The following is a 26344-nucleotide window of genomic DNA, read 5'->3' as shown; positions in this document are numbered from 1 at the left end:
ATACCTTGAGAGCTTTTCCAGGACTGTATTTTGCCATTTGAACTTGTTCTACACAGATAATACTGTCAAAGTACATATCAGCTCCCAAAAACTGCAGTATTGTGCATCTCTGATACAAGTTTTTGTTTTGTTTTTTGTTTTTTTAATCTAATTACTCATTTAACTTCCCAGAGTCACATTAGTTTTAAGAACTGCAGCACATTAGAACTTCACTTCAGCTCTTGGACCTGCAGGCTAAAAGATGCACATGCAGCAGGTCAAAGGTCATCTCCTGCTACCTCAACATCATGCTAGGATAGGTCCAGCGTTATCTGCGGGGTTTAGGAGTCAAGTCCAAGCCTCCGTCCCTCCGATACCGGAGCTTTCTCCTTCGTAATGTAACCCAAACGCGACTTATCCGAGCTCTGCGCCCTCCTGCTCCAACATCCCCGGTTGACCGCATCAGTAGTCCTCGCTCGCCTGCTAGCTAGCCACCACGGACGGCTCCCCAAAAGTTCAAAACATAAATAGTTTTGTTTTACCGTTTTATTCTTGCAAATCCTCTACACAGAGCACGAGCTACCGAGTCTGCTGCCAGTCTTTTTTTTGTACTTGATGGCGAAGTTTCATCCTGGAGTTTGGCGTCCTGCTAACTCGCTAGGAAGCTAATCTCTCCTAGCGAGTTCCAGAGGCGAGACCCGAGGCTGGCAGCCCTGCAGACGCGCTTCCAAACTCCGGTCCCACACTTTGGAACTCAGAAAAACGGGGCACTGCTGTGCTTTTAAGAACCCCGGGGGAAAGTTTGAGGGGGTTTACAGGCAGAAGAACCACAATGGCGGTGCGTAGTTCTTTGAAAGAACCAGCAGCGGCAGACGGGCAACAACAACACGCACAAACAAGAGGGGGTTGGATGCTAATAAAGTGAAGCTAAACTGAATGTTTACAACCACAAAACGAGAGCCGTGGAGCAAATCACGCAGGCTTCTGTGCAACTGCTCCCAAGTTTGCGCCATGTTGGCCCGCAGAGCCCCTCAGGACGCCGCAATTTTGTTTCCAGGGAAAACAAAAGCCGCCAGAAAGAGAAGTCGCCGCCCGCGTCTCACCTTGGCGATCGCCTTCTTGTACCTCATGACAGCCTGCTGGATGAGGGTGTGCACCTTGATATTCCCGTCCCCGCACGGCACCACCACCCGGGTCCGGCCGAAACACACCGTCACTTTCATCGTTCAGTGCGGGAGAGCTCGTCCAGATTATCTGGAGTGGAGGAGGAAGAGGAGGAGGAGGAGGAGGAGGAGAAATCCGTTTGGAAGTCCAAAAGGAGCATGGGTTTTTGTTTGTTCGGCTCCCGCGGTTGTCCCGATATTCCCGATCCGAGACGAGGACTAAGCGTCTTTCCGCTTCTCCCCGCCAGACGACATTGTTTCCTGCGTGTTTTCAGACCACCTGTTTAGCTTCTCTCTCTCTCACACACACACACACACACACTCAGTCACTCACTCTCCTTCCTTCCCTCCTCCCTCCCTCTCTCTCTCTCTCTCTCTCTGTACCGAGTTAACGCTCGGTCACGTGGTGCCTTCAGGGACGACTGGGAATCGACGATGTTCAACATCCAGCCCAAAGCTACGCTGCAGGCAAATGTGGCCCCAAATGGGAATTTTTGTTGTTGTTGTTGTTGTTCTCTCCTGATCTGTTTTGTTTAGTTTTTTTGTCCTCAGTGGAGGAATAAGTATGCAGTTCTTCTACTTTACTAGACGTATTAGTAATAGTATTCATAGAAGTAGTCTTCTGCTTTACTAGAAGTAGAAGTACCCAGATTTAAAAAAAAAAAAAAGTATTCTGGTTAAAGTCTACGTTTTAAAATTCTGCACAAGTCAAAGTAGGTAAGCGTATCATATCATGTTTACTTGCGTATCAAGAGTAAAAGTACACATTATACAGGGTATTTGTGTATTCTGGTGCATGGGAGCGTTCAGTTCCTGACCTCTGAATGTTGTGTGCAGTCCTGCTGTGTCCTCTTGAAGCTTCAAAAGTAAAAGTATTCTTCAGTGTAACTAGTAACTACAGAGGAATGTAGTGGAGTGAAAAGTAGAATATTTACTTTGAAATTCAGTGGAGTGAAAAGTACAAAGTCTCCTTAAACTTTATTACTCAAATACAGAGTACCTCAACATGTACTCTGGGAAAGATTCCTGTGGAGGACAAATAAAAGCTTGATTGTACAGTTTACGAGCAGCAAGTGAAGGCATCAGTAGGGGGGTTACAGATTGTAAATCCTGAGGAAAGGCATACATACACAGAGGACAGTATGATGAAGTAGTACTGCAATCAATACAGTGATAAAATCTGTCATCAGGAGGATAGAAAGTTGAACGCAGGTCAAATCGTTTAGTTTTAAAACTACAAGTCAGGTGAAGACGAGGTTCTAGATTTGCTCGTAGAAGAAGAGTTCTGGTAAGAGTTTTCTTTTGGCTAACGACACTTAATTATTTAAAAAGTATCCCTACACAGGTACTGTGCTGTAGTATACAACAATACTCTTAAAAATACTATAATTTGTATCTCATATTGTTGTGCTGACAAATAAATTACCACAATCAAATCCTTGGAAGTACACAGTTCAACTTAAATAAAAGAACAAATGCTTGGATGGAATAATACTCCTGTAAAAGTAAATGTTTCCATACAAAATTATACTACCTGTAATAGCAGTATCTGCAGTATCAGAAGTAAAAGTATACATACTGTATGATGCTTTGTATTCCAAAGCTTGACCTCCAAAGGTCAGGTTGAAGTTGTGTATCAGGTTTAACGTGTTTTCTATGTAAGAAGTTTACCTTCAAAGTAAAAAGTACAATGAAGACTCTGAGCTTCTTGTCGTAGTATCTGGAAATTTGGTGCTCAGACACAGTTTGTAGTATTTTATTCAAGCCTGCTTGAGAGTTTTGTTTTGAAGTACTGTGTGTAACAAATGTACCATTAGAAAAAGAGTGGAGTGACAACTCAAAACTCCCTCAAATGCAAATACTCAAGTAAGACACCTCAACTTTGCACTGTATTACAGCACTCGAGTAAAAATACTGTTACTTCTCGCTACTGCGAGTACAAACACAGGATTAAACTTCAGCCTGCAGGCCTGCATCTTCAGGTTTCACCGAGGACGTTCACACCTCCACCAGTCCTCCAGTCAGACTCTGTCCTTCCCTCCTTCACCCCAGCGACACTCACACTCTTGACCCTCCAGAGCTCCTCAGCGCTCCTCTATGTCCCCCGTCCAGGTCTGAGACCGGACCCCCCCCCCCCCCCCCAAATTATAAGCGGTGAAAAATGCAAAATTTACAAATCTGGATCTGTACTCTGAAGGTGACCAGAGACAAGAGGAAGCAGCAGCGGCAGTCACTGAAACCACTGGAAGGTCTCAGTCCTGGTTTCAACTCCTCGGGTGTGACTGGCCTTCAGGGACAGATGATCAGCACATGGGCCACGTAGATGGAGGGAACATGTTTGCAGCAGAACTGAGGGACGAGATCAGTGTGAGACATCTTACATCCTCCCCTCTCCTCCCCTCCTCCTCATCCTCTCCTGCTTCTTCTCATAAAACACATCCGTTAATCATCTTAACTAGGATAATCAGCAGAAACACAGATGTGATTCAAGTGTAGAGACAATCAGAGCAAAACACCACAGCTAGTGATGTTCAAAGTATGTAGTGTGTGTGTGTGTGTGTGTGTGTGTGTGTGTGTGTGTGTGTGTGTGAGCAAGCATGCAGCTGCGAGGTTATTTTAACTCCTCACACAGCTGGAGGCGCAGTGGCCACCAGCCACCAGCTGCAGTGGCAGATCAAACGACGTCAGACACGCAGAGCGCGAGAACTCCAGCAAACGTTCACGGTGGTTTTAACACAAGAAACACAGAGAAACATACAATCACACCAGTACAACGGCGGGTACTTTTACTTCATGTTCTGATCCATTTGCTTGACCGAGGAGCAGACCTTTTGCAAGGTTCGCCAGACAGAGCCTGTAAAATCTGCTTTATATTTCATAAACTGACACGAAATCACTGCGGGCTTCATCTTAGTTCAGTCAGTCTCCATTCTTCAGACAAAGGAACATCTTTTATCATGCCTTTCATTAAAAGCCAACATTTGCGTTTCCACTGTTTTTAGTCGGCTGTTGTCCATTGAGACACTGAACAAACATTTTGTTAAAAACAAGTGCTGAGATGAGCCCAGACCGTCTCTGGAGCACTTAACAAGGTGCGTTTACGTTATTTTCAAAATCAGTGCAGCAGCTGGAACTGTTGGAGCTGCTTGCAGTAACTTCAGACGCTTTGTTGACATGTTTGTGTGCTTCACTTTCGCTCTTCGACTCCCTTTAACTACATATTTCACCAGTTCTATGTGTAGTTGATACCTAATTGACCTCACAGCCACATAAATCATTTCTCTCCAGCTGTTTATGACCGCCGCGCAGCCTGCTTCCACGTTCTTTTTCAGGGTTTGAAATAGATGAACTCGCTGATGCACTCTTTCATTAGGATTAATTCATGCTCAGGGTCAAAAATGTCTGTTTGATTCTCAAGAGTTCTTCATATTTGAGTCAGTGGCGGCCTCTAGTGGTGGTCAGTACCACTAACAAGGGCTTCCCCTTTGCAAACAACTGAACTTTTCCTTGATTGGTTCATCACTGATAGCTTTTACATCAAATATTATAATAACAATAATATTAATAATAAAACGGTCAAAAGTCTAAATCTGGTTCTGTTATCGCTATTAATCCTATTCATCCACTATAAAATCAATGGAGTTTTTATTTATTTTTCCAGTTCAGTATTGTACCAAGATGCCCCCCCCCCCCAAGTAAAATGTCAGCTTATATCCTTCATATTGTTAAATCAAAACTGGTTTTGAGATCTTATTTTGAAATAGAAATAAATTTTTTAAAGGGCGCAAGGTCACTGAGTTTCTGTGTGGATGCATTTTGTTGTAAAAAAATATGATTTATTCCTTTTTGGTTTGAGAATTTAACCTCAGAAAACAACAACAGCAACACAAATCCCTTCTGGGTCTTGATTTGACTTGTGGCTTAGACTGATGTGTAAGTCGTTTGAGGTGATGCAGCCTCGACAACACGGCGCTCAGCTTTCCTGGGAGGCTGTGGAATCATTGGAATTAAATCAGGGAGCTGCAAAGGCCACAGTGGATCCCTGAATACGTCTTTGATGGTATTAACATCACATCTTTGTGTCATGCGCTCATCCCACACTAATTTTGTGCTAAAGAGCTGTCTGGCCCTGGGTCAGATTTTGGCTCCCTGCTGTCAAGACCTTTGTGGTCCCACTGGGTCCCCCTTCTGCTGCTGGTATCCGACCATCTGGAGCCTCCCCCATCCTCTGACTGGAGGATTCGCTGAGAAGATGGATGAGAGGGAGCGATGAGGCCAGAAATGTAATCTGATTGTGTTGACGGCTCCATCATTTGGTCAGAATATCGAGGACAATAAAAATACTTTGTGTTAAAATATTAAAACACGGTTGAACAGCTAACGACAAATGGAAGAAATCTGTTAGTTTTGATTATCTCAACAATTGTGAGGGGACAGGTAGAACGATGAGATGACAGTCAGAATGACTGAGGTGACAGGTATAATGATGAGATGACAGTCAGAATAACTGAGGTGACCTGTAGAATGATGAGATGACAGTTAGAATAATGAGATGACAGTTAGAATAATGAGATGACAGGTAGAATGATGAGATGACAGGTAGAATGATGGGATGACAGTCAGAATAACTGAGGTGACAGGTAGAATGATGAGATGACAGTTAGAATAACTGAGGTGACAGGTAGAATAATGAGATGAAAGTTAGAATAATGAGATGACAGAATGACTGAGGTGACAGGTGGAATGATGAGATGACAGTCAGAATAACTGAGGTGACAGTTAGAATAATGAGATGACAAGTAGAATGACTGAGGTGACAGAATAATGAGATGACAAGTAGAATGACTGAGGTGACAGGTATAATGATGAGATGACAGTCAGAATAATGAGATGACAGGTAGAATGATGAGATGACAGTCAGAATAACTGAGGTGACAGGTAGAATGATGAGATGACAGTCAGAATAACTGAGGTGACATGTAGAATGATGAGATGACAGTTAGAATAATGAGATGACAGAATGACTGAGGTGACAGGTAGAATGATGAGATGACAGGTAGAATGATGAGATGACAGGTAGAATGACTGAGTTGACAGGTGGAATGATGAGATGACAGTCAGAATAACTGAGGTGACTGATGGAATGATGAGATGACAGGTAGAATGATGAGATGACAGGTAGAATGATGAGATGACAGTCAGAATGACTGAGGTGACAGGTAGAATGATGAGATGACAGTTAGAATAATGAGATGACAGTTAGAATAATGAGATGACAGAATGACTGAGATGACAGGTAGAATGATGAGATGACAGTCAGAATGACTGAGGTGACAGGTAGAATGATGAGATGACAGTTAGAATAATGAGATGACAGTTAGAATAATGAGATGACAGAATGACTGAGATGACAGGTAGAATGATGAGATGACAGTCAGAGTGACTGAGGTGACAGGTAGAATGATGAGATGACAGTTAGAATAATGAGATGACAGTTAGAATAACTGAGGTGACAGGTAGAATGATGAGATGACAGGTAGAATGACTGAGGTGACAGTTGGAATGATGAGATGACAGGTAGAATGATGAGATGACAGTCAGAATGACTGAGGTGACAGTTGGAATGATGAGATGACAGTTAGAATAATGAGATGACAGTTAGAATAACTGAGGTGACAGGTAGAATGATGAGATGACAGTCAGAGTGACTGAGGTGACTGATGGAATGATGAGATGACAGGTAGAATGACTGAGGTGACAGTTGGGATGATGAAGTTGACAGTCAAGGTGACAATCAAGGTGACAATCAAGGTGATCAAAGCCATTAGTCAAAGTCAGGTAGGTTTTATGATGTCACACTACTAAAGGTCGCGCCCCTCAGACTGTGGGTGCTGCCCTGTTTCAGATAAGATTGGTAAGATAAGAAATCATACAAATATGATTACTGCAAAAAGCATAAAATAAGAGAAATATGAAAATATAAAGTATTGATTAAAGTATTAAACACAATTGTACATGGAGAATGCAGAAATTGAAATATGAGGTTATTAGAACACTCAGTAAAAGTAGAGGAAGGATTTAAAAACAAAAAGTAAAATATGATTTGAATCAGAAAATCAAATATTCAGAGAGCCTCCTGCCAGCCTGGGAGAGATTACAGGAGTCTGTGACAACAGCAGGGAAGAGTTTGAACAGTACGACCTCTTCTGGCGTGTAGGGAGACAGATGGCGGAGCCAGGGTCAGCGCTAAATAAAGGAATCCAGTGACTACACAACAAACACGGTACACACACACACACACACACACTTTACACGTCCTTATATGAGATGGAGGCAGAGAGTTTGACATGATAAAAGAATGTAGAGGCCATGTGTTGAGTTTAATATTCACATTTGTCGCTTCCACAAGTGGAAAAAATCCAGGCATACAGTTTAGTTCTGGACACGTGAGTGTGGTATAATCCAGCAGATAACTGCTGCATTTACAACAAACTGGTAACAAAGGGAAAGGAAGAAAGAAGGGGGGGGGGGGAACCTCTTCAGAATCTCTTAGTTTTCAAAATGGTGATGTTTCCATATGGAATTTATCAACTGCAGTAAATGGAACATTGATCAGTCTCTCAGAGGAGAGAGGAATTCTCTCAAAAAAGCATAGAATGTCTTCTTCTTCTTCTTGCTATTATTATTAGTATGACTGTCCTAAATGATCCTCGGTGATATTGCTTATCATGACAACATGAGTCAGTAACACAAGCACTTGACAGCTAATACTGTTGTGTGTGTGTGTGTGTGTGTGGGGGGGGGGGGGGGGGGTACCTGTGTGCAAAATACCTGAAATAAAACTACAGGACCTGTTGCAAGTCTGCTGCGCAAGCCTTCCTCTCAACCGGCAGGTGGCGACATTTTGCTCTGCTCCGTGAACGTGACGTTGACACTCACTGTGCTGGGAACCTGATGAGTTCTTGTGGAGAAAATTCAAGCTGAAGTTTTACGAATCTTAAAAACACCTAACTGTAGATCTCGGTTCAAGACACACAATGTTTAGTTTTGACTCTCGAGACTGAAGCCCCCCTTTTTCGTATATATCACCACGTTTGCGACTTGAAAAAAAGATCACGTCAGCAACGTTCACCATTCTGCTCCATTCATTCATTTCTGATTTCCTTTTTCAATTTCCTATTGTTAATAAATTGTCTAGAAGGCACAGAACACGACACGCTAATGTTTTTTCCTCTTGTTCTGAGGTCACTCAGGGTCTCTGACAGCCAGGGAAGCGTCCATGAGCCTCACTAAAACCAACAGACACGGTGGCAACGTGGTTTGGCTTGGTTCTAAAACCCAGAGAAGAAGATCTGAATCCACGAGGTTCATAAAGCGTGAGGGTAGTTCAAGACAAATCATCCCTCCCGTTTAAAACACCGTAAAACGCGGTTATCGGCCGCTGCCGCGGGGAAGCGAACCCGGAAGTCAGCGCCGGCGGCGGCGGTGAGTCATCTCGCTCCGCTTGTATCATCTTCGGTGTTAAACTGACTCGTCGGTCGACATTTTCGGCACTGCATCATCATCAGCGCTGACGTGGGGACTACGTGAGCGGAGGCACAGACCGTCCACCCATTCTGTCATTAGTGACGAGTCAGACTACGTAAAAAACTCTGGTAAGTCACGGCAAAGCTGTCGCGTTTTCGCCTCGCGCCAGGCGGGAAGGAGTCGGGAGGGGAAAACGAACCAACGAGACTGCGGTGTGAGTCTCCATGAAAGCTTTGCTCCGCTCACGAATGAGTCCAAACTACCGGGAGTGGAAAAACGCTCTCAGATGACCCGGCTGACGGCAGCGCTCTCTCTCTCTCTCTCTTTCTCAGAACTTCTCAAATATGCGACAAGTCAGAGCGAGTCAACAAGACCGGAAGTTTCTTCAAAATAAAACCTTAAACCATCATGGAAATTTTTAGCTGTACAACACATTTTCTTTTACATTTTCCTGAAGGCCGGGATATATAATAATAATAATAATAATAATAATAATAATTCGAAAACATAGCAACGCCAAAGTTTATTTTTCGGTGTAAAATAAATAGTTCAAGTAAATCTGCTGGGGGAACTTCAGGTTTAGTTTCATTAGAAGTGAGTTTGGGCTTGTGTAGATAGTGGGAGCACTACTGGTGCTCTCCTCAGTCAGACGTCCCTTTGCAAACACAATATTGCATCGAAAACAGTATTTTGACTCAGAACCTTGGGGGGGGGGGACTGCACCTTCCCTGCGATGTGGTTGTGTTAAATACACATTTCAAGAGGAAAATAAGTGTATCTGTGTGTGTCTGAATGCATTAAAGATCTTTTAAGTGGATGTGTGGCCATGAAAAATCTGGAAAGTGCATGAAGCTGAGTCGCGCGATGAACCAGCGATTCTTGTTTTTATTCTTCTGTCTTCTTTCATCTGCGACATCACGGAGGCATTCAGCCCTGTGATGTTTGTGCTGGTAGCGACGTCTGGCGACCTCTGAGAGATGAACACATGCCTGAGATTCAGTGGGCAACACACACACACACACACACACACACACATGCACACACACAGAGTTTATTTTATGAGAAAGAGAAATGGATGTTATGTAATACCATCTTGTCTGGATAAACCTTGACTGTCAACACAGATTTCCGGACAGATCTTTGTGACTCACACAAACAAACACACACACACACACACACACACACACATACACACACACAGGAGTCAACTGAATGAAGAGCAGGAAACTGAATCTGAAGTGTAAAATACTGCGTTAGACTCAGCAAGTGTGTACAAGTAGGTGAACGCTGCCGTGGCGACGACCTTTATCGGGCGATTCCACAGGTCACCTCAGTCACATGAACGCCCTCTCTGATTCCTCTCACCTTCCTCTGCCCCTCTGGGCTCATCAGTTAAACCCGCCAGACTGAGATGAGCTGATTCTGGGGGGTCCAATATTACCAAAATTTAACCAATAACCAGTATTTAAACAGCGTGTTGCAACCACGATGGTGGCTTGCTGACTGACTCGCTGGTCAAATCTTCAGAGCTGGTGTGCGTGCAACTTGTTAGCTCACTGGCTAACATTAGCGCGGGTCAGTCGAGCCCTGCTGGTGGGGATCCAGGTCCCGGCGTCTTCCTAGTGGATCTGATCCGTGACTTTCTGTCATTTTCCTCCAGTTCAGGTTTTAGTCGGACACTCGGCAGACACTGTTGAAGCGCCTCAGAAGGCCGTTAGCGCTCACGTGTGCTCAGGGTGAATCTGAGCTGTTTCCCCCATTAGCCCCTCCTCTACACACTGACATCATACTGGTGCAGTTGCTAAGCAACTGGCCAAACATTGCATTCATATTCCCCTTCCTCATGGAGAAGTGTGCACAGCTGGAGCAGAACAGTGTAAAATCAACCAATCAGGATATTTTACTGGCTTGTTTGTTTACTAGGACAGTCATGACTGTTGTGGGCGGGGCTTAGTCCAGGAGGAAGCCCTTACAAAATGTCTTCCCCAGGGAAACTTGTTTATACTGCTTATTGTGTCTTTACAGCTATGCACCGGATCTGCTTTCTGTTAGCATCTGAATCGTTGTTTCAACAGCTCATAGTAGGCTGCTACCTGCTAGCTTGCTTGTTAGCTCTGAATTTGTAGTTTCACACAGCGCGCGGGGGAGGGGGTGGGGCGTTCAAAATGGCAGAAAGCAGAAGTGGTAATGTCGACCGGTGACTGCGAACAGCACTGGTTATCAGTCAAGCTGGAGACATGCGAGCAGTTTTAATTGGATGCTGGTCAAAAAATCCAAGTTTGCTGCAGGTAGTTAAGGTCTAATTATCCGTAAACTAGCCACAGCACGAAGAACCTGCTTGTCCCAGTATGACCAGTTCAGGGTTTGATGAATCCTGCCAAGTGCAAGTTCACAGGGACGTTTCTGTCACATTTAACAGGAGCATTAACACTCTTCTCCCTGCAGGAGGCGGACATGGACGCGTCAGTGTCGCCACAGCTGGACAGCAGTTTAAACGACTCGGTGACGGACGGGGAGGAGAACCACAGCGAAGCGTCCCCGTCGCCCCAAGTAAACACGCAAACGCCGCTTCACCTCCTTCATCTCCTCCAGCGTGACATCATCACTTGGACCTCGTGTTCAGACACCTCACTGTCAGAGTTTAGCCACTCGCCCCGGAGAACCTGCACCATCCGTTTGTTTTGAAAAGGATGATGGGAGATTAACAGGGTGCTACTTCTCCGGCTTAAAATTAGTCAAAGAAGTGATTCTGCTCCTAGTAATGCACGTTTTTACTGATTCAAAAAATGTAAAATTAAAAATGACGATCCGTAGTTGGGACGTCAAGTCTATTGTGGGGCTTTGCTCACTGAAAACAGCTGTAGATTCATGGAGAACCTCCTGCCAGAACTTGGCAAACTAAACGACTTGGAGAGCCAGATAGCATCCTCGTATCAGCTGCAAAGTCATGTGACCTAGGGCCTCCATATCAGCACCAGAGATACGCACTGGACTGGAAATAAAGGACAACTTTCCGTTTACTGGGTTTCATGACCTCATATGAACCCTGTGTGCTCGTCAGGGAGCCTCAGGGCGTTTGGGGAACATGTTTTCCCCACGTTGGTGAGTTTTGGCAGGAATTGATCTGTTTGGATGGAGACTGTCTTGATTTGTGCTGGCAGGTGTCTGTGGCAGCAGAGTCTCCCGGTCTAACTGTTGTCCAGCTGTCTGAGGGTCAGATGGTGCAAGTCCAAGGGGTCATTCAGGCTCCTCAGACCTCTGTCATACAGTCACCGCAGGTTCAGTCTGTTGAGGTGAGAGCTGACGCCGGCCTCACTGAACCGAGCTGCTGCTTCTCTCTACACGAGTCCCAGAGCATCAGTGGCCTGAGAGGTTCGCCGGTAACTCCAGGTGTGCTGCGGGGTTTTCACTGTCAACAGAGATGGATCATTTTTCAGCTGGTTACGTCTCCATGGTAACTGAGGCCTGCACGTCTAACCTGCCCCGGAGCTTGTTATGTAAGCACAAGTAAGAATAATTACCACCAGCAGGCTGAGGGAAACGTCCGGGCTGCTCGTTCCTGAAACACACAGCTGTGAAGGCAGTTGCTCGTTATTACTCTCTCCCTGCTGCAGCAGCTGAGGTGGATGTAGGTTCTGTCATGGATTCATCCACCCATCATCCATCTGTCATTTTCTATTCCACTTATCCGTTAGGGGTCGCGGGGGGGGGGGTGGAGCCTATCCCAGCTGACATTGGTTGAGAGGCGGGGTTCACCCTGGACGGGTCACCAGTCCGTCGCAGGGCCATCAGGAGCAGTTAGGGGTTCAGTATCTTGCTCAAGACACTTGGACGTGGTCACCGGGGGAAGTGGGGATTGAACCCGCGACCCTTAGGTTGCTAGACGGCCACTCTATCGATTGTGCTTTGTTGCTCTCCGTGTATGTGGCCGGTCATCAGGTGCCAGTCCCGCCCCCTTTTGCACCCAGAGGGCAACTGGAGAGCACAGCTCTCAGCCTTTAGCTGCTGGGGGCTGAATTACAGCTGCTTGTTCCATCAGGTTCACTTCCTCTTCCCACTAGGTGGCGCTGAGACTTACACTCAGCTGGTAGACGTCCTCAGGCCTCTCGTGGAAGATCTGACCACGTGGAGGAACCGGTGATGCACAATGCTGGATTTCTCTTTCCTGATTTCTAAGATTTTCACATCCAGTCGCTGATATTTACAGTTTTGTGCTTTGTAGCGAAATATCAAAACTGTTCCCCTCACCATGGTTACAGTTTCATGAAAAACTCAAAATGCTGCCGCAAACCCTTCATCAGTCTTAGATGGATCTGGCTGAACCCACCAAACTGTAAGAGGAACCATGTCACTTTGTGTCACTGCAAGGTGGCGCTTTGACTCATCTGCCATGACACCCATTGTCTTCTAGTTTGGCGAAAAGTGACATCGCAGTTCTTACATAATCCCGCCCAGGGACGAACAAGCGCCAGTGGAATTGATGCCTTCTGAGGACTCTGCTGATACGCATGGTGCATGCACACACGTCCTGGTTGGTGGTTTGTAGCACCTGCTTCCTAGTCCCCTCAAGTCACCGAAGACCAGCGAGGTCTGTCAGAACGAGTCACAACAGGCGCCACATCCTATTATCAAGTCCTGGAGTCGGTGACAATCTGAAGTCAAGCTAAAATCTCCTGTGTAGCTAACAACTGGATTAGCTGCGCACGCAGGCTGTTGCTGTTGCTGGAGAGTTTCCTGGTGGTGGCGTCAGAGTCGGTGGGTCAGTGGATGTGGATTTAGCCTCCATGTGTAGGAGGTCCTGTGGAACACTTGTGGTCTAATGCATCTGGTAATAGGATTGATGCGAGCAGCAGGAGCTGAGTCTAAGCTCATCAGTCTAACCTTCACATTCTCGATGACGTGGGGGGGGGGGGGGGCTGCTGTGACTCGAGCAGCGACAGGTGATCAATGAGTCGATCAGAGGAATTGTTTTAGTGTTTTTTTTTAACTAAACATGTCAAACACTTGTTGGCTCCAGATGATTAAATATCTGTTTTTTTCGTCATTTATGAGAGAAAACTAATTAAACTATTGGACGGAACGCAGAAGCAATCTGAACACTTTCAAATGTTCTTGACATTTTTGAAGACCAAACTATGAATTTGGAAAGTACTCATGGAGGATGAAAGCGTCGTCAGTAGCAGCTCAGGACAATCAGCTGATCCTTGTGGTTATTCCACTGAATATTGACTTCAATATGTGAGACCAGCTTCTAAAGTCACCGAATCCCCTTTTGAGCAGATACCAGTATGAACTCCTTGTACTTTAGTGTGAAAAATACTTTCAACAAGGTGTACTTGAAGTATAAAAGGTACTAATGATGTCAAATCTCCCACTTTAGAATGTGATGCGTTACGTAAGAGATTGGTGAACAAATGCAAAGCTGTTTTAGTTGTGCTTGAATACGACTGTGCTTGCAGGAAGGAGGGCATTAAGTCACACATGCTCAAGTAAAGAACTTCTTGGACGACACTCACAAGAGTACATGTAATACCACAGATGGGGTCAAACGTCTGTGTACTACTGTGTTTTGCAGATTGCCACAGTAGCAGAGCTGGAGGATGAAGACGAGTCGGTCACAGATACACAGAAGAGGAGGGAGATCCTCTCCAGGCGTCCATCTTATCGGTAAGAGGACGTCAACAAGATGAGATAAAGTCGGCGAAGTCTCACAATGTGCAATAATCTGTCTGGCTTGAATTGATTCCGCAGAAAAATCCTCAACGAGCTCTCGACAGATACGCCGGCGGTTCCCAAAATTGAGGAGGAGAAAACTGAGGAGGAATTACCGAACTCCAGCGGGTCCTCGCCGTCTGTGCCGACCTCCATCTACCAGACCAGCTCAGGACAATATAGTCAGTACACTGAAGAATTAGCATGTTAGCGGAGACTGAAGCCTCGTTTAAGTCACTCAAGAACAAATTAGTAAATGGCATTCATGCATTTGCTGTAATGATTTGAGTTAGCTTAGCACAATGAATGGTAGTGGATGGTAAGCATTAGCATCGAGTAGATCAGGTTCAGGACGTTGGTTTGGTAAGAAATCACTGCGCCCAGCGGTGTGTAAAATGATTGTCTGGTTAATTATATTAATGCAGACCGAGGACGACCGTGCATTTGATGACTTTGAGAGTGGAACGCTAACACTTCCCACACACTACCATGCATTGTGCTAAGCTAACTAGCGTGGGTCTCAGCTCCCTCATGCAGCACAGAGGAGAGACGGATCTCTGTCTTGTTGTGGGACTCTGGGGACGATGAGCAATCGTCCTATTTCTGAGTTGATATTTTTTTAATGACATGGAGGGAAATGCTTCAGCGTGTCGTACAGCAGCGCTTCTGCCTCTGCATCCTTCAAGTAACGACTGAACTTCACCTCCACAGTTGCGATCACACAGGGGAGAGCCATCCAGCTGACCAGCCCTGGAGCTGAAGCCCTTCAGGGGGGACAGACCCTGGCTGTGGCCAGCTCTGCCACCCCCCAGCCTGGAGCCACCATCCTGCAGTGTGCAGCTCAACCCGGGGACACCCCCCAGCAGTTCTACATCCAGGGAGGCCAGGTGCTCATCCAAGGTAGAGGAATTTACAAAAACATGTCTAGAAATCTGGAATGGAATGGCGACGGTGTCAGACTGTGATATCACAGGTCTGCTGAATGTGTTGAGCTACAGAAAGACCCGAGCTGCTCCTGACATCTGTCAACACGAGGAAGCACACGCGTCTCCTCGCTGACGGCACAGCCGCGCAACCTCAGTGTAAGCTGACAGTGGGTGTGAATCATGTGACTGTCCTCCCGCTGGAATCATGGAGAACGGTGAGATTCCTGGAGCCAGTGAATCATCTGCACTCGTGGGAATTCATCCAGAGCCACGTCACCGATGACCGCTGGGCCGAACTAGAACTGGAAGTAGATGTAGAACCAGAACCAGAACTAGAAGTAGAACTAGAAGATCCTTTGAGGAAAATTCGATCTTACCAGCACTAAATAAAAACTGATCAGAGCAGAACTGCACAAATTTAAAGTTAAATCTAAAAGGAAGGAGCGCCACACATGTTAATTGTTGATTGTTGCACTGCTTCTACAAGGATGAAGTCTGCACCCGTTAACTATGAAATACACCAAAACATGAAAATGAAAATGTATAATTTCCTTCTCCTTCCTCTGTCTCCCGCAAGTGCTCACGTGAAACACATTCAACCTTGAACCTTGACTGTCTGGATGAGGACGTTTCACAAATGAATATTGATAGTTTTACTCTGTCGGGACCTTTGACCGGGACAGGAACGCGCACCTCATCTGTGTCTCTGTCAGAGTTGCGGCTTGTCGAGCGGAGAACGTGTGTGAATGTGTCCAGACAGACGGCAGGAGCGAGCACAGAACCTGGTATTGGGGAACATGAACACGGTGCTAGTAGTAGTAGTAGTAGTAGTAGTAGTAGTAGTAGTAGTTGTTGGGTTTTTTGTTTAACTTCATTGTTCAGTCAGAGTGGTTGAACTCCCAGTCACAGCTGTGGGGGTGTAACTCCCAGTTCATGTACTACAGTCCTGTACTCCTACTTGACCTGAATATTTGTTTCTTTTGAAACTTGTGATTTTTAAAGATAAATATGGTGCTTTTGACTCGTTGCTTTTAAAAAATGAAGCCCCCGGGTTGTGGTTTGGTTTGGATTTTGGGGATTTGTGACAAACATCAGCTGGGACTCAGCGATGGATGGAAAAGATTGAAAGAAACGTTGTATCTCTAGTTCCTTTTTTGAAAGCAATGAGCAACGACACGTTTTCCTCACAGGAGAAGGAACATGGCGGCACCTGATCCCGAGACCTCAACCGGGTTTGATTTGAAAGCGGAGTGGATCCATCCAGCTCTGTGAAACCTGACACGCTTACGCACCAGAGACTGCCAGAGCACGCCGGCGATGATCGGGACGATTCAAAACCAAAATTTGAGATTTCAGAAATAAATATGGATTCATGTTGTTCCTAATGTTTAATGCTACTGCAAAAAAACCAGGAGAAGCTGCAGTTTTATCAATGCAGTTCCATATTTCTGCTGAAGATTTAAAGTTTTATGCAGCATCGTTGCTGTGCAGTGACATTTTGGAATCCAGCAGGTGGTTTCAGAGAGAGATCAAAGGCATTAAAGAGAATACGCTTTTGAACACTTTTAAAACCAAGTTGACACAATTTAACTGGGTGATTTTCACTAACAGCAGAGTAATACTTGACCAGTAGTACCTTTACTTTCGCCCCAGTACTGAGTTTGTGTAACTAGCGGTCCGTTACAGATGTTTCCCACAGAAATTGTGGTCGCTGTTATGGGGAACGTGCAGGATTTACCCAGCAGAGAGGACTAAATCCAGAAAATACAGTATAATCTAGTTCTCAGTACGGTTACATCGCTGTGATGCCATCAGAGGTCAACAAAATGAGCCGTGGACAGTCTTTCTATGTGGTGATAACTTTAAACGGATCATATAAATTGATATTTTACTCCTCCCTCTTTGAAGACACTGTAATCTGGGTGCTCAACAGTTTGCACGGCAGCCACTTGGGACACAATATCCTCTTGTTTGTTGAGCGTCTCTCCAGTTGCGTCACTGGTGCTAAAAATACAGCCCCTCCACTACCAGCCTCCCGTCAGCTCCTCCTCCTCCTCCTCCTCCCCCCCTGCCTGCCTGACCAGCTCTGCCTCAGTGTCTGATCCACGGACGGGAGGGAGGGAGGGAGGGAGAGAGGGGAGGGACAGACTCTAATCCAGCATGTTTTACTGACTTCAGCGCGCAGCAGTGATGTCATTGTGATGTCAATGCCTGTAATTGTAATCTCGCCGCAAAGTTGACAAGTGGCCACTCTGGTGCAGAGTTAGCGGAGAGGAAAAGCAGAAACAGAGAGAGAGAGAGAGAGAGAGCTTCTAGTTAAACCACAAAGTGTTTTTGGACGGAGGTGTGCTCCTGCCGTGGTGCTGGATTATTGGACTCAGGAGATGGCTGTCACTGGGGACGAGACCGAGTCAGGTACAGATGACACCTACTGCTTTTAGCTGCTGATTTCTGTGGAAGGCTTGTTGTCGCTGATGTTCTCCAGGAGGACTTTTATTTCTGTTCCACCTGCAAATAACAACACTGACATGAATTTGTGTCTGTCTGTGAGAGCAAATCTTCTGGGTTTGTTTTTTTGTTTACTTCTGTAAAACATTTAGGAGTGAACGGACTCTGAAGTGTTGAGAAGGAAACGCGGCTCTGGAGTGTCAGCTGTGCTCGCTGTTTCAACACAGGAAACATTCTGACAGTTGTCGAGAAGAGAAGAAGAAACAGATCGAACAAGTCACAGAGCATTTGGTGTTTTTCGCTCAGATCTGTTCCTGTCAGGCTGTTACACACACACACACACACACACGCAAGCACGCACACGCACACACATGCTAACACAAAAGACCTCCGTTCACTGAGGCACTCTAGTAGTTGTCAGGCAGAAAGGCAAGGGGGGGGGGGTGAGTGAGGGGGCGGGTGGCAGCGGGGGGTTAAGGTATTTGTTGGTTTGACGTCACTCCAGTTTCCTGGAACAGAAGCTAGGCTGGGAGGAGAGAATGCAAAACGGGCGAGTGAGACGCACGCGGTGACGTCAGCACAGGCCGAGTCACTCTGTTATCACAAAAGAGAGCTGTGTGTGTGTGTGTGTGTGTGGGTGTGTATGTTAGAGAGAGGGGGGGGGGTGTAGAAACTTCTCAGGAACAAAGTGAAAAGGAGAAATGGTGAGAGAGCTGGCAGCACAGTTAACAGCTGAATCATCAATTAGATGACTCAACCCAAACAGCAAATAATCCTGAGAGCTGCCTGTTGCTGCCGCTGCCTCCGTCTTTATCACTCTAATCTGAGAAAATACTCTGAATTACCAGTTAGTGCTTGGTGTTGCTGTTTGTCTTTTTTTTCACACTGCACTGAAGAGGTGAAATCATCGCTTGTGGCCGTGGAACAAAGTTGAAGACTTTGTTTGTGAACATCGGTGTAAAATCACCTCTGGCACATCCTGCCGTTCCAGCCTCTTGACAATAATCTGAGAGCATAAATTACTGGTTCGTCTGCACAAACAACATCTGCAAGCACTCTCTTCTTCCAACCCTCCTGATTTCAGCTCCATCAGGTGTGTCGAGGGCCACATTTGGCCTTGAAGAGCAAACACACTGAACGTGTAACTTCACGTGCGCACATTCCTCCGCTCAGGAAGCTACGAGGACGCAGAAGAAAACACTTTTAAATCGGTTCATTGATTAATTCCTCAACTACCGATCAAAGAGCACTCATGAAAGACCTCTCAGTGGGTTTAGGGGGTTCAGAGTGATGCTGCTCACAAATACGACACCGAGTCTGGTTTGAAAAGCGTCCGTAGACACTTGAGACATCATGAACGTCCTCCTTCACTTGTGTGTAACAAAAGGAAGTGATGTGTTGTTGTTGTTGCGCACCTGCATGATATCCAGCAATGGAGAGACAAATGGAACAAAATGACAGGAGGTTTATTTTCTTGTGCCAAGTTGGGTCACTTCAGAACAAGCACCTGCTGGCAAGGACAGTCTCAGTAACAGGAAGTTCACCTCCTCAAGCGGGAAGTTCACCTCTCGCAGCGGAAAGCTGGTGGAGATGCTGACGTTGCTCAGTGACATTCTGACTGGATGCATGTGTGGGTAAAGCTGGTAGCATATTCCCCCACGGCTACGAGACCATTCGACTTCTGCAGCGCCAGCAGCTTCGCCTCCCACCTGCAGGCCTCCAACCTTTCCTGTCTCTCCGCTGCTGCTTCCCATTACGGCAAAAAATGAAGGGGAAAAAAATGTCTTTTTTATGTTTTTTTGAGGAAAAGTGAACTTTTAATTCACCTCATTAGTGATTGAGTTGAATGATGGGAACATTTTCAAGGGGACCTGGACTTTGAGGTCTAATATTTCTCTTTCTGTTCTTGCAGCCGCCACTGGAGACATACCCGCCTACCAGCTGAGGTCGCCCAACTCAGGATTGGCCCAGAGCATCGTGATGGCCGCGTCGCCGGGTACCACGCAGAGCCCGTCATCACAGCACGCAGAGGAGATCACCCGCAAGAGAGAAGTCCGGCTGATGAAGAACAGGTGGGAGGTTGAGTGCTGTTGCGTGAACGAACCATGTCAAAGCCACCGGCCACAGCCAACACGTGCAGAGATGCCGATTTCTACACATTTTCAAGCTTGTGTGCTTCAAACGGCTAAATTTTGAAATTGTCATCAAATTTCTGGTATTTGTATCGTATTGTAACCTCATGTCTGGTGACAGAATTGTACCAGGACTCAGGTATTGGGAGAAGTCCAGCCCAACATTTCAGTCAGACCTGTTTAAGCCCCACCTCCTGAATGTCCGGTCATCTTTGATTGGCCTGAGTAAACCCCGCCCATAGCTCTACTAGCCTGACGTCTACCTTGAGTATTACGACAGTAACCACCAAAAAAAAAAAAAAAAATGTCATCACCACACACATTGGACCTGACCCCCCCCACCCCACCCCCCTGCCCAGCAGGCTACTAGCGTGACAACATAACTCAGCCAGTGGGAGGAGCCAGACTAGCTGTGTAACATGCTAACAGCAAGCTAACCTACCAAACGAACAGTGAAACATGGTGAGCAGCTTCCAGCTTCCGTGGATCGGTCCTCGTCTGGCAGAGGCATCAACACGGTTCAGTCGTTTTCATCCCGCCAAAAAGCTGTGAATAAACTTAACGGCGGCAGCGTGGCCTCTGGCGCGCGGCAGCGTGGCCTCTGGCGCGCGGCAGCGTGGCCTCTGGCGCGCGGCAGCGTGGCCTCTGCCGTGCTGCAGCACACTTGGTGGGGTTGTTAATTGTGTCTGTGCTTCTTGATTGTTGTCATTTGGTGTAAGAATGCTACAATAGCGACGTCCTGCAGATGAATGTGGATTCAGTTTACGAAGAAATCCTGAACTTAACGGGCTGAAACACATCTGCTAGCTCTCCTGGATTGTGCAAGCTTGCATTCTGTGTGGAGACCAGATTTCCATCCAAAAACTCCAACACATTTTCCTCCTCTTTTCCTCTCCAGGGAGGCAGCTCGCGAGTGCCGCAGGAAAAAGAAAGAATACGTCAAATGCCTGGAAAACCGCGTGGCCGTGTTGGAAAACCAAAACAAGACCCTGATTGAGGAGCTGAAAGCACTGAAGGACATTTACTGCCACAAAGCCGAGTAATGGCGGCTGCTTGTGGTCACGGGCTGAGAGGACCGTGCCGTTTACATAAAAAGAAAAGACTCTGGAACAAAAACTGCTTTGACTGTCTTTGTTTCTCTGCTCACTCAGGCCTGGTTTATGCTGAATTCAGAAGTGTCCCGGGAAGACGAGTCGCGTGAGCTTGCCAGTTTCGCTCTTGTTCATATGTTGTACGTTTTGCATGTGAAGCCTCGAGGTGTCGTACACACTAACGCTTGCTGTTGCTGTTGTGCATGGGCCAATCCTGACAATGAGACTCAGCTGAAGAAGAGGAACAGGAAGAGGAAATTCTGGTGCTTCCTGACAATGTACTGCTCAAGAGCAGAGATTACAAGTGGTGACAAGTAGGGCTCAGTCTTTACCAGCAGGGCTCCAAGGTTCAGACGAGGTGCACACAAACGCAGACCCACCGCCAGCTGAGACCAGCAGTCCCTCCAGGGTTTACCTGATGATGCCATGAATTCATTCAGGGTTTGGTCGTGACCTTCATTCCCTCACACGACTAGAGACAGGGCTGCAACTAACTACTTTCACAAGCTGAACACTCATCGCGATTTCCTGGAGTGACGTGATCAAGTCATTACCTTGGTTTGTCCAACAGCCCCAGAAAAACTCTCAATTTTCTGTCATAAATGACCAAAAGCAAAGCAGCAAATCCTGATATTTCACCGCAAATGTTTGACATTGTTTTTGCAAACAGAAAGAGACAATTACTGGATAATTAAAATAGTTTATCGCGTATTGAACTGGGAATTCACTCGTTATACAAGAATTTCGCTTGTTTTAGTCGACTGATGAACTTCATTTCAAGCAGGCGGGAGCCCTCAGATTGTGACTCTGATCATGTGGGAGTGTGCAGCTGAGGCAGAGGCCTCGTCTGCTCCAGCTCAAGTCCAGAGGAAGATTTTTCCATCCGTGAACTTGTCTGAAATCACTGAGCACGACTGCTCCTTCGTCCAAGCACACGAACCCCAATTTCTACTTTTTCCTTCAAGAGCTTCACTCCTCTATCTTGTATCTTCTACTAACGTCAGTTGATAAGTTGTAAAATAAAAAAGGCTCTTACTCTCTTATTCTACCCTGAAAACTACAATTTTCCACTCGAGGAAACCCTTTTGTACACCTACAGCAGTTGTGTTTTACTACCATGCAAGCTTCAAGTTTAGTTTTTTATCGATGGATATCCATTGTGGAATAACACTGTATTTTGATTCTGGCTACATGTAAAAATGCTCTGTTTAAAGGGTGATGCCAAGTTTATTTTGTCGGGAAGAAATCCTCTTTCATCGCATGTGGTTTTGTGGCGATACCTAAAAGCGCTCGCTTCCTCCGTTCCTGCTTTTGCAGCTGAGCTGAATATTTTATCGTGAGGTCGGTAGAGAAAACTAGAGCCTGCACTCCTCCGTGTGGCTGCCTTTAAATACCGGCTCGGTGTTTTACTACTGTTTAGTTCGGCAACCGTGTGCGTCGACGCGTGGAGCAGACAAGCAACCTGTCACGGTTGGCCTCACAGAGCCACGCCCTCTTTAGTCAGCCCTCTATTCTTTAATATTTCTCTTCATGTCGCTCTCAAGTGGCCCCATCTTTTACCAGCTGTTGTCTTTTCAGTGTACTTCCTTGTTTGGATTGTAAAACCAAAACTATGTTTTGTTTCTCTAATAAAATATTCAAATGTTAAAAAAAACAACCTGGAGTTTAATTATTTGCGACGTCTTTCTCCTCTATGTTCCAACCAGTTTTTTGTCTTTATTTTTTTTATATATTTGGAATAATTTCAGTCAGACAAACTCACACTTGGATCAACTTTCTTATTTTTTGAAAGGACTGAAGGTTTTCCTACGTTTAATTCTAACTTTCTGCCTGATGACGAAAACAAATACCTCTAGCTTTACCAACCCAGCGTGTAAAACACATGATTAGATTAAAGTATATTTAAATAAATAAACATATTCACTATCAAATAAACGATTTTAAACTTTTAACTCCTACTTTATTCTTATATTTTTCTGATTATCCTGTACCAGAACAGATTGTTTTCTGTTTTTGTAAATGAACTCTTAGTGTGGTTATTTGATCTCTGTTGTCGTGTCCACCTCGCTCATCCGTGTGTGTGTGTGTTTGTGTGTGTGTGTGTGTGTGTGTGTGTGTGAGAGGTCTTTACTCAAGTGAAACAGTGAATACCCTCACTGAACCGAGACCTACCCACAACAAACACTACTCACTACTGACGTCAATACTGAAGTACACAAAGCTGTTACTGCGTAACTGCAGTGCAGCTGCATGCCACCAGGGGCAGCAGTGCGATCAAAGTTCGAGTCCCTAAACATTTTTTCTTTTTTGAAATCAGTTCATTTGTGGCCATAAATTTTGGGCGCGAAATCAAAAACAAGAGTCTGATGTGCTTTTTTTAAATTTACGCTTTCATCTTTTTTTTTCCATCAAAAGTCTCAAAGACTGAATCAAATTTGTGTGTTTTAGGCGTTTAGTCTTCCTGTTCTCATGAGTGGAGAACCCAGTGATGGTTTTTACAAATCCACCTGGATTCAGCGCTGATCTGGAACCTGCCACCTGCCTGTGATGGAGATGTTTGCTCCTCACAAAGTTCAGCTTCCTTTTCCTGACTTAACCACATAGAACATCAGCAGCCTCTGTGGATGGCGGCGCCAGGTTCTATGTGCTGTTGACGCCATCAGTCGAATCAGCAGTTTTTCCCTGATGCAACTTTAAAGGAAAAAATAAATCATTCTCAAATGCTGTTTGAACGAGAGAACGTCAAGGTAATACTTCAGGGCCAGCGCGGAGCGTTTTGTAAAGGGGATGTTCTTCCAAAAAAAAAAAAAAACAGTTTCCATAGCAACCTGTGAGCCACAGAAATTCACTTTGAAGGAACTGATGACAAAAAAAGCAGAAATAAGCGTTTGATTAAAGAAGCACTGATGATTGGTTTGTGTTCCCCTGAGTCACAAATATTTAACTGTTGTCACTCTCCTACGAACTACATGCTGGAGACTGCACATGGGAAGGTTTCTCTCTCTCTCTCTCTCTCTCTCTCTCTCTCTCTCTCACACACACACACACACACACACAAAACAGTGGCTTGGCTCTCTTTATCTCTAATAGACATACTCCATAAAGCCCCCCCCCTTCTCTCTCTCTTTCTATCATTCAAAAGTGCAAGTAAACACACACACACACACGCACGCACACTCTCTCTCTCTCTCTCACACACACACACATACACACACAGACAGAGTGTTGAAAAGGCTTCCAGAAACCTTGAAGCTAAACAGAAAACCTTGCCCCGTCAACACTGCAGCACAACTCTTATCTTGTCAGCATTTTTCTTCTCCCTCTCATTCAAACCTCTTTTGCGTGTCAAATAATTTCTAGCGGGACTTGAATAACTTCCCGTTTAGTTGAATGCAACATTTCTGAAAACCCACGACAGGATTTTGCCTCAGTTTGTGGACTGGTCATGATCAAAACCAGAACTTGAAGCCCTGTCTGAATACGCCGGAGCAGTGAAGTGGCAGAGTGGGAGTCTCTTTAATATTTCATCTGCTTGCTTTTCAAACATCTTCATGGCCTTTAGTCCGGTGAGGCTGGAGTGGAATTTTCCACCTTGATACAAACCGCCTACAAGCAGGGAGATGAAGCCTCCTGTGCCTTGACGACGGGCCTCACTGAGGCAGCAGAGGGGGCCCTCTGCTGGTCAGCACACGCTACTGCACCCGAGCCCCTGGTTCTACTTCATTTTGCCGCTTCATTCAAAGTCCAAATCAAAAGACGCTAAATGTCCACTAAACTCAAGTTAGGGCCTCCAGAAGGTTCCTGAGCCCTAAATACTCGCCTTCACGGAAGCACATCGTCTTTTATGAAATCATACAAACACATTTTCACCTTCCAGAGCTTTACTGTCCTTATTAGCATTTTTGATAGATTTGTTCACATATTCATTTAGGTGTACCGGATATCAAGTAGACACCACAAACGTAGATTCACTGTATGGTCGACATACCTGCTGTGAAAGCCCAATGTGCGTGTGCGTGTGTGTGTTTGTGTGTGTGTGTTTTATTTCTCCACATTTCTTGTAAGATATGCTCTTTTACCACTGGGACTTATTCAACATCCTCTGCACTTTATGACTCACAGCATTAAGACTACAGGCAACAGCTCGATGCTCTTTAAAAGGTTTTCTATATTTATTGCTTTGTGTGAACTGTTATACATGTAAAATGTCATGTGTGAACTGTCGTGTGTAAATTGTCGTGTGTCAACTGTCATGCGTGTGAACTGTCATGTGTGAACTATCATGCGTGTGAACTGTCATACATGAAAACTGCCATACGTGTCAACTGTCATGCGTGTGAACTATCATGTTTGAACTATCATGCGTGTGAACTGTCCTACATGAAAACTGCCATACATGTGAACTGTCATGCATGTGACCTGTCATGTTTGAACTATCATGCGTGTGAACTGTCATACATGAAAACTGCCATACGTATGAACTGTCATACATGTGAACTGTCATACATGAAAAATGTCATATGTGTGTACTGTCATGTGTAAATCGTCATGTGTGTGAACTGTCATACATGAAAACTGCCATATGTGTGAACTGTCATACATGTAAACTGTCATGTGTGTGCACTGTCATGCGTGTCAACTGTCATTTGTGTGAATTGTCGGGTGTGAACTGTCATACATGTAAACTGTCGTGTGTGTGTCAACTGTCATGCGTGTGAACTGTCATACATGAAAACTGCCATACATGTGAACTGTCATGCATGTGAACTGTCATGTTTGAACTATCATGCGTGTGAACTGTCATACATGAAAACTGCCATACATGTGAACTGTCATGCATGTGAACTGTCATACATGAAAAATGTCATATGTGTGTACTGTCATGTGTAAATCGTCATGTGTGTGAACTGTCATACATGAAAACTGCCATATGTGACAACTGTCAAACATGTGATTTTTTTTATGCGTGTCAACTGTCATTTGTGTAATTGTCGGGTGTGAACTGTCATACATGTAAACTGTCGTGTGTGTCAACTGTCATTTGTGTGAATTGTTGGGTGTGAACTGTCATACATGTAAACTGTCATGCATGTGAACTGTCATTTTTAAATTGTCGGGTGTGAGCTGTCATACATGTAAACTGTCATGCATGTGAACTGTCATTTGTAAATTGTCGGGTGTGAACTGTCATACATGTAAACTGTCATGCATGTGAACTGTCATTTGTAAATTGTCGTGTGTGAACTGTCATGTGTGACCTGTCATAGATGTAAACTCTCATGCCAGTGAACTGTCATACGCGTGAATTGTCATGTGTGAGATGTCATACATGTGAACTGTCATACATGTTGATTGTCATGCATGTG

The 26344-nt window shown here is 45.3% G+C and overlaps 2 protein-coding genes and 1 long non-coding RNA gene across 18 annotated transcripts in view; 1 reads left to right on the top strand and 2 right to left on the bottom strand.

Moving 5' to 3' along the window:
* pard3ab (par-3 family cell polarity regulator alpha, b) overlaps window positions 1-1495 on the bottom strand; it is a 226785-nt gene extending 225290 nt beyond the window's left edge. For all 14 annotated transcript variants that reach the window (XM_086204487.1, XM_086204489.1, XM_086204488.1 and 11 more), the window contains exon 1: window positions 1083-1495. In XM_086204487.1, coding sequence (XP_086060613.1) covers window positions 1083-1202 — 120 coding nt within the window. In that variant the 5' untranslated portion in view covers window positions 1203-1495. The remainder of the gene's footprint in view (window positions 1-1082) is intronic.
* A 1804-nt stretch (window positions 1496-3299) lies between these two features.
* Window positions 3300-26344, bottom strand: part of LOC147262100 (uncharacterized) — a 254235-nt gene continuing 231190 nt past the window's right edge. Inside the window, exons 8-9 of the long non-coding RNA XR_015115966.1 lie at window positions 17740-17815; window positions 3300-3491 (exon numbers count right to left, since the gene is read on the bottom strand). This is a non-coding gene — a long non-coding RNA (uncharacterized LOC147262100). The remainder of the gene's footprint in view (window positions 3492-17739; window positions 17816-26344) is intronic.
* On the top strand, window positions 8497-22021 carry crema (cAMP responsive element modulator a). 3 transcript variants are annotated; one of them, XM_086204507.1, is made up of 7 exons: window positions 8513-8797; window positions 11115-11219; window positions 14245-14336; window positions 14421-14563; window positions 15093-15281; window positions 15380-15522; window positions 16498-17693. In XM_086204507.1, the coding sequence occupies exons 2-7, from the start codon at window positions 11124-11126 to the stop codon at window positions 16519-16521; spliced, it is 687 nt and encodes a 228-aa protein (XP_086060633.1). In that variant the 5' UTR covers window positions 8513-8797; window positions 11115-11123; the 3' UTR covers window positions 16522-17693. The 3 variants fall into 3 exon arrangements, with proteins under 3 accessions (XP_086060631.1, XP_086060633.1, XP_086060632.1); XM_086204506.1 differs by lacking the exons at window positions 15380-15522; window positions 16498-17693 and adding exons at window positions 19668-19827; window positions 20786-22021 and having other exon boundaries at window positions 8641-8797; XM_086204505.1 differs by lacking the exon at window positions 16498-17693 and having other exon boundaries at window positions 8497-8797; window positions 15380-16476.

Source organism: Aulostomus chinensis, chromosome 5 (genome assembly GCF_037954235.1).
Source record: "Aulostomus chinensis isolate RoL2024-O1b breed Wild chromosome 5, RoL_Achi_v1.0, whole genome shotgun sequence".
NCBI classification, from domain to species: Eukaryota; Metazoa; Chordata; class Actinopteri; order Syngnathiformes; family Aulostomidae; genus Aulostomus; species Aulostomus chinensis.
The sequence above is the reverse complement of the archived record's forward strand: the minus strand, read 5'-3'. Positions and strand labels throughout refer to the sequence as shown.